The 8,176-nt window shown below is 39.9% G+C and overlaps 1 protein-coding gene across 1 annotated transcript; it reads left to right on the plus strand.

Annotated features, from left to right (window-relative positions):
- Positions 1–5,085: 5,085 nt before the first annotated feature.
- Positions 5,086–5,643, plus strand: LOC103113655 (ferritin heavy chain-like). The gene has a single exon (XM_060182679.1). It carries the CDS (start codon positions 5,086–5,088, stop codon positions 5,641–5,643), a length of 558 nt encoding a protein of 185 aa, XP_060038662.1.
- Positions 5,644–8,176: the final 2,533 nt, after the last annotated feature.

Raw genomic sequence — 8,176 nt, forward strand, 5'->3', positions numbered from 1 at the left:
AGATTTTTAAAAATGCATCCAAACCATGGAGACGGAACAATACACTTCTGAATAAATCCTGGGTTACTGAAGAAATCAAAAGAAGTTAAAAATTACTTGGAGAACAATGAAAATGAAAAGACTAAATACCAGACCATGTAGAATGCAGCAAAAGCTGTCCTCAGAGGAAAGGTTATAGCAATACAGGCCCATATTAACAAACAGCAAAGATCTCAAGTAAGCTGCCTAGCATCACAACTGAGTAACCTAGAAAAGGTGCAAAAAAGAGACACAAAAGTCAGCAGAAGAAAGGAAATAGTCAAAATCAGAGCAGAAATTAGTGAGATAGAATCCAGAAAGATGATCCAAAAGATTAACGAAACCAAGTGCTGGTTCTTCAAAAGGATAAATAAAATAGATAAAATACTGGCTAGACTCACAAAAATAAAAAGAGACAAAAATAGGATAAAAACAATCAGGAACGAGAGAGATGAAATTACAACTGAAGATGGGGAGATACAATGAATCGTATGTGAATATTATGAACATCTCCATGGCAATAAATTGGACAACATATATCAAATAGATGCATTTCTAGAATCATACCACCTACCAAGCCTAACCCAAGAGGAAGTAGACAGTGTAAAAAGCTGATCACTAGTTTAGAAACTGAAGTCAGCTATCAAACTTCTTCCCAAAACTAAAAGAGCCCAGGCCCAGGCAACTTTACTAAAAAATTCTATTACAATTTCAAGGAAGAAATAACACCTATTCTCCTCAAACTCTTCCAGAAGAGTGAAGAAGGACAAACACTACCAAACATGTTCTATGAGACAGCATCAGTATCACTTTGATCCCTGAAGCAGAAAAGGATTCTACCAGAAAAGAAAATTATAGACTGGTATCCCTGAAGAAACTGATGCAAAGATCCTAAACAAGACGCTGGCAAATCGAATCCAACAATATATCAAGAGAATAATTCACTAAGACCAAGTGGGATTAATCCTTGGGGAACAGGGATGGTTCAACATCCACAAATCAATGTAATTCATCATATCAACAAAAAGGAAAACAATATGGTCATATCAAATGATGTTGAAAAGGCATTCAACAAGATTCAACACTCATTTATGATAAAGACCCACAAGAAATTGGGAATAGAAGGACCAGTTCTCATCATAATAAGGACCATTTACAACAAAACCACAGCTAACATCATTCCCGATGGGGAAAAGCTGAAAGTTTTCCCCCTAAAATCAGGACCCAGACAAGGATTCCACTATCTACACTGTTATTCAACATAGTTCTTGATGTTCTTGCCTCTGCAATCAGAGGAGAAAGAGCTATCAAAGGCATACATATTGGAAAAAAAGAAATCAAACTATCACTTTTTGCTGATGACATGATATTATACCTAGAGAACCCCAAAGTCTCCACCAAAAAGCTATTGGAAATAACTAGTAAATTCAGTAAAGTTACAGGATCCAAAATAAATACACATAAATCTGAGGCACTTCTGTATACAAACAAGGAGTCAGATAAAAGGAAATAAAAGACTCAACCCCATTTACAATTGAACTAAAAGAATAAAATACCTTGGAGTGAATCTCACAAAAGAAGTGAAGGACCTTTACAACAAAAACATTGGACACTGCTAAAAGTCTCCAAATACTTAGAGTTAAAGGTCCTGCAATGTTTCAACAGCATTTTCTTATATAAATTTTATAGTTTCTGTTCTAATATCTATATGTTTAATCCATTTTCATTTGACTTTGGTGTGTAGCATGATATTATACCTAGAGAACCTCCAAAGACTCCACCAAAAAGCTACTGGAAATAACTAGTAAATTCAGTAACATAACAAGATATAAAATAAATACACATAAATCTGAGGCATTTCTGTATACAAACAAGGTTTAAGATAAAAGGAAATAAAAGACTTAAGGACCTTTACAACAAAAGCATTGGACACTGCTAAAAGATATAGAGAAGGACACACAGAACTGGAAGAACATTTCTTGTTTCTGGATCAGAAGAAGAAACATTATTAAAACGGTCATTCTTCCAAAAGCAGTCTATAATTTTAATGAAATCCCTGTCAAACTTCCAAAACCATTCTCAAGCAAATTGAACAACTTGTCCAAAAATTTGTGTGGAACCAGAAAAGGTCGTAAACTGCCAAAGCACTTTTGAGAAAAATGAAAAAAATATGGAGATATCACACACCCCAACTTCAGTTTGTACTACAAAGCACTAGTAATCAAAACAGCATGGTACTGAAGTAAAAATGAACACTTGAATCAATGGAGCAGAATCAAAAGCCCAGAAATGAGCCTAATATATACAACCACCTAATATATGACAAAAAGGCCAAAGCCATTCAATAAGGTAAATAAGTTATCTTCAATAGATGGTGCTGAGAAAATTGGACAGCCACATGTAGAAAAGTGAAACTAGACCACTAGCTAGTGCCATACACCAAGGTCAAATCAACATGAATTAAAAATATAGATATTAAAACAGAAACTATAAAATTTACATAAGAAAATTTTGGTGAAACATTATAGGACCTTTAACTCTAACATGTATTTGGAGACTCAATCCCCTGGGCACGGGAAATGATAACAAGAGTAAATAGGTGTATCGCACCAAAGTAAAAGACTCTGGGGTGGGGGTGGGTGGGTAGGGAGAATACAGGTCCAAGAAGGATGACAGAGGACCTAGTGGGGGTTGTACTGTTATATGGGAAACTGGGGAATGTTATGCATGTACAAACTATTGTATTTACTATTGAATTTAAAACATTAATTCCCCAATAAAGAAATTTTAAAAAAGTAAATAAATGGGGTTACACGAAACTACAAAGTCCCTACACATTAAAACTACACAAGGATAACTAGGAAACCATGTAAATGAAAGAAGATATTTACGCATCAATCATCAGACAAATTATGGATAGCAAACATCTATATATAATTGGTATGGATATACAAAAGAAGCAAAAATAGCTTAGTAAAAATGTGGGCCAAAGAACTAAACAGACAGTTTTCTAAAGAAGAGATACATATGGCCCCCCCACACATGAATAGTGGTTTCACTTCACTAACCATTAGAGAAATGCAAATTACAACTCCACTGAGATACCATCTCATACTTGAGAGAATGGCTTCCATCAACAAACCAGAAAATGACAGGTGTTGGAGAGCTTGTGGAGAAAAGGGACTATGCTACATTGCTGGTGGCAATGCAAACTGATGCAGCCCCTTTGGAAGACTGTATGGACAGTCCTTAAACAAATAAAAATGGAATTACCTGAGAGCTGGGAGGTAGTGCAGTGAGTTAAGCGCACGCATGTGGCGCAAAGCACAGGAACTGGCATAAAGATCCCAGTTTGAGCCCAGGCTCCCCACCTGCAGGGGAGTCCCTTCACAGGTGGTGAAGCAGGTCTGCAGGTGTCTATCTTTGTCTCCCCCTCTCTGTCTTCCCCTCCTCTCTCCACTTCTCTCTGTACTATCTAATAATGACAACAATAATAACTACAACAACAATAAAAAACAACAGGGCAACAAAAGGGAAAATAAATAAAATTTTTTAAAAAATGGAATTACCTTATGATTCAACAATATCACTCCTAGGTATTTATCCAGTGGACACTCAGACACTAATTAGAAAAGACATATGAACCCCTATGTTCCCAGCTGCATTATTGACAATAGTCAAAGTGTGGAAGCAGCCTAAATGCCCATCAACAGATGTCTGGCTAAAGAAGTTATAGGATAGATATTCCATGGAATATTACTCTACAATCAAAAAACGATGATTTGTGTCCTTTCAAACAAAATAGATGGAACTGTAGGTGATTATGGTTAGAAAAATAAATAAGAAAGACAATTACCAGATGGTTCCACTCATATGTGGAATCTAGAAATCAGATTTACATGAGCATGCCACAAAGAAGAAAAAAAAAACCCAAAAAACAGAAGCAAGCAAATTGTAAGAATTATGAGAACTATGTTGGTTATCTTTGGGAGGGTGGAGGGTGGGGATATGAACCTTTGGTACTGGGTGTGGTGTGGAATTAGACACTGTAGTCTTACAATCTTGTAAAAAATTGTTAATAACAAATAAAAATATTTTTAAAAATATTATAAGTATTAAAAGAGAGAGACAGAGAGAGGAGAGAGAAAGCTTGGTGAGTGTGAAGCATTGCTGCAAGTGTCTCTCTGTTTCCCTCTCTACCTTTCCTTTCCCTCTCTATTTCTGGGTGTTTCTATCCAATAAATAAATAATGATAATTAAAAAATTAAAAGAGAGAGACTTGCTGCACTGTTTCAACACACACACACACACACACACACACACACACACACACACCGCAGGTGGAGACCAGGGGTCTGAACCTGGGTCTTTGTACATCTTAGGGTGTGTGCTCAATCAGATGTACCACCACCTGGCCTGCATTTAGTTTAATTCCTAAAAGAAACTTGCTTTTTTCTAAATAGATTTTATATAAATTCCAGTTCTACCACTTATGAACTATGTGGTATTTAAACAAATATGCAAAGGACTCTCATGCCTGAGGATCCAAAGTCCCAGGTTAAATCCCCAGCACTGCCATCAGCCAGATCAGCCAGTGCTGAACAGTGCTCTGGTTAAAGGAAGGAAGGAAGGGAGACATATTTACCCCATATCATCTGGGAGATTAAATAAATAAATAAATAAATAAATAAATAAATAAATAAATAAAATGAAGATGCTACAAAAGGAGTTAATGAAAGAACAAGAGAAAGCCCTTGGAAAACATAAGTATTAAAAATGAAAAACTTTATCCGTACCAGGTGCTCAGTGAGAGTCGCCTACCTCGCGCAGGCTTTAATGGCGCGTGCAGCACTGTGCACGAGCTTTGCACGCTCACCATAGAATCTGATGCTTCTCTAACCGCAGTCCACGCTCCAATCACAGCCGTTACTTTCTAACAGCCTACACTTCCGCTCTCATAGTCATCTTCCACAGACTTCCTAGATCACATACTTCTGCCTTGGACTGAAGTCTTTTTACTTCTTCCGGCACCGCCTTGGCCTTCCTCTTGGAACGCTTCCGGCAGCCATGGCAGCTCAGCCGCTACCGCCACCGCCACCGCTGCCACCACCATCACTTGGGCACCGGAGTTGCTACCCCAACTGTGAGTCCGCCATTAACATGCAGATCAATTTGGAGCTCTACGCTTCCTGTGTCTATCTGTCCATGAGTTACTATTTCGATCGCGATGATGTGGCCATGAGACACTTGGCCCAGTTCTTCCTGCGCCTGTCCAGTGATGAGAGATCACATGCTGAGAAGCTGATTCAGCTGCAGAACCAGCGCGGGGTGCATGTCAATCGCCCTGACTTCCAAGTGTGTGGAGACTGGGAGAGTGCACCAAAGGCCATGAATATTGCCCTCAGCCTAGAGAAGCATGTGAACCAGAACCTGTCCAATCTCTACCAGATGGCCAGCAACGTGAGAGATGCGTTACTGTGTGACTTCCTGGAGAATCACTATCTGCATGAGCAAGTCAATTCCCCCCAGTGGTTGGGAAGCCCTCTCACTAACCAGAGAAATATGAGGGCCCCAGAAGAAGAGCTGGCAGAGTACTTCTTTCACAACCTTAACCTGGATGACTAATAGAACTGAACCTGGACTGCTTTCCCCATAAATATGGGCTATCACTTTATCATATCAGTCTTAGAAAAGATTACCCCAGGTTTTTTTGTTTGTTTGTTTGTTTTGTTTTCCCATCCATGGCATTTCTTTCAATAAAATCATTTGGTTCTTAAGCAAATAAAAGCCTCTAGTTTGTGTCTTTCACTGTTTGTTTGTTTATTACATTTTCAGATAAAAGAGAGAGGCAGAAGGTGGAGGTAGGGGTGTTATAGTACCAAAGCTGTCAATGTGGTGAGGGTCAGGCTCAAACCTATTTATTACATTTTCAGGTAAAAGAGAGAGGCAGGAGGCGGGTGTGTGTGTGTGTTATACACCAAAGTTTCTTTCAGTGTGGTGGGGGTCAGGCTCATACCTATTTATTTATTACATTTTCAGATAAAAGAGAGAGGCAGAAGGTGGGGGTAGGGGTGTTATAGTACCAAAGCTGTCAATGTGGTGGGGGTCAGGCTCAAACCTATTTATTACATTTTCAGGTAAAAGAGAGAGGCAGGGGTGTGTGTGTGTGTTATAGCACCAAAGTTTCTTTCAGTGTGGTGGGGGTCAGGCTCATACCTATTTATTTATTACATTTTCAGATAAAAGAGAGAGGCAGGAGGCGGGGGGGGGTTGTTATAGCACCAAAGTTTCTTTCAGTGTGGTGGGGTCCAGGCTCAACCCTATTTCTTTATTACATTTTCAGATAAAAGAGAGAGGCAAGAGTCAAGGGGGGTGTTATAGCACCAAATTTTCTTTCAGTGTGGTGGGGTCCAGGCTCAACCCTATTTCTTTATTACATTTTCAGATAAAAGAGAGAGGCAAGAGGCGAGGGGGGGGTGTTATAGCATCAAAGCTTCTGCCAATGTGGTGGGGGTCAGGCTCAACCCTATTTACTAATTATATTTTCAGATAAAAGAGAGAGGCAGGAGGCAGGTATTTGTGTGTTATAGCACCAAAGTTTCTTTCAATGTGGTGGGGGTCAGGCTCAACCCTATTTATTTATTACATTTTCAGATAAAAGAGAGAGGCAGGAGGCGGGGGGGGTGTTATAGCACCAAAGTTTCTTTCAGTGTGGTGGGGTCCAGGCTCAACCCTATTTCTTTATTACATTTTCAGATAAAAGAGAGAGGCAAGGGGGGTGTTATAGCACCAAAGCTTCTTTCAATGTGGTGGGGGTCAGGCTCGAACCTATTTCTTTATTACATTTCCAGATAAAAGAGAGAGGCAGGAGGGGTGTGTGTTATAGCACCAAAGCTTCTGCCAATGTGGTGGGGGTCAGGCTCAAATATACTTATTTATTACATTTTCAGATAAAAGAGAGAGGCAGGAGGGGTGTGTGTTATAGCACCAAAGCTTCTGTCAATGTGGTGGGGGTCAGGCTCAAATCTACTTATTTATTACATTTTCAGATAAAAGAGAGAGACAGGAAGGGGGGTTGTTATATCACCAAAGCTCCTGTCAGTGTGGTGGGGGTCAGGCTCAAATCTGGGTCATGCTCATGGTAAGACAACACACTATCCAAGTGAACTATTTCAAGGCTGTTTAAAACCTCCCTGAAAATCAGACTTTTTAATAAAGTGATTTAATATCGAGTTACAAAATTATGGGATAACGGGTATAATCCCTGCAGGTGGGAACCTGGTGGATTGAACTGGGATCCTTGTGCTGATCTTGCACTTCGCACTACCTGCGCTTAACCCAGTGTGATACCGCCCAGCCCCCTTCTCTTCCTTCCTGGTCACACCTACACCTATTACTACTTTTGAATGTCTTCCTCTCCTTCTCCTTCTCCTCCTCCTACTTTTTCTCCTTCTCCCCCTCCTCTTTTTTCTCCTCCTCCTCCTCCTTCTTCTCTCTTCAGATCCTGATGGAATTGGGCTTCAGAGTCCTCTGGTCATCTTCCCCCTAGCATTTCTCCTCCTCTGGGTGTATGGGATGAAGCTGGGAGTTGTGGCTTCTGTATTTGTTTCTCTGCTGGACATGGGCATTGGGAAGTCAATTCGTACCCCCAGCCTGTTTCTATCTTTCTCTAGTGGGGTAGGGCTCTGGAGAGGTGAGGTTCCAGGACACATTGGTGAGGTTGTCTGGCCACAGAGGTCAGGATAGAATCTTCAATTTGGTGGCTGAAAGGTGGCAAGATATAAAGTGGGACAAAGTGTTTAATAAGCAGGCACCAAAAAGTAGGAAAAGAGCAGATGAGATCAGAGATCTTGGGGGTGGAAAGAAGCTAGAAAGTCTATTTCAGGTGTGTTCCAAGATCCCGTGACTTTAGTAATTTTTGCCCAAGATTGATAGCTAACATGCAGGTGGACTAAAAATATTGTCTAGGGAGATGGTGTTGGAATTTAGAATAGAACCAGAAAGTTGGATTAGAATAGAGAGTAGCCCCCAATCTTGAATAAAGTTTATAAATGCAATTAACTATTTACCTCATTGATATGATCTAGGGCCCATCTATATTCACATTTAACACAGGAGCCTGTGTAACCTCTGATTCCCTGTCAGTCTGAGCTCACAG

This window comes from Erinaceus europaeus, chromosome X (assembly GCF_950295315.1).
Source record: "Erinaceus europaeus chromosome X, mEriEur2.1, whole genome shotgun sequence".
NCBI classification, from domain to species: domain Eukaryota; kingdom Metazoa; phylum Chordata; class Mammalia; order Eulipotyphla; family Erinaceidae; genus Erinaceus; species Erinaceus europaeus.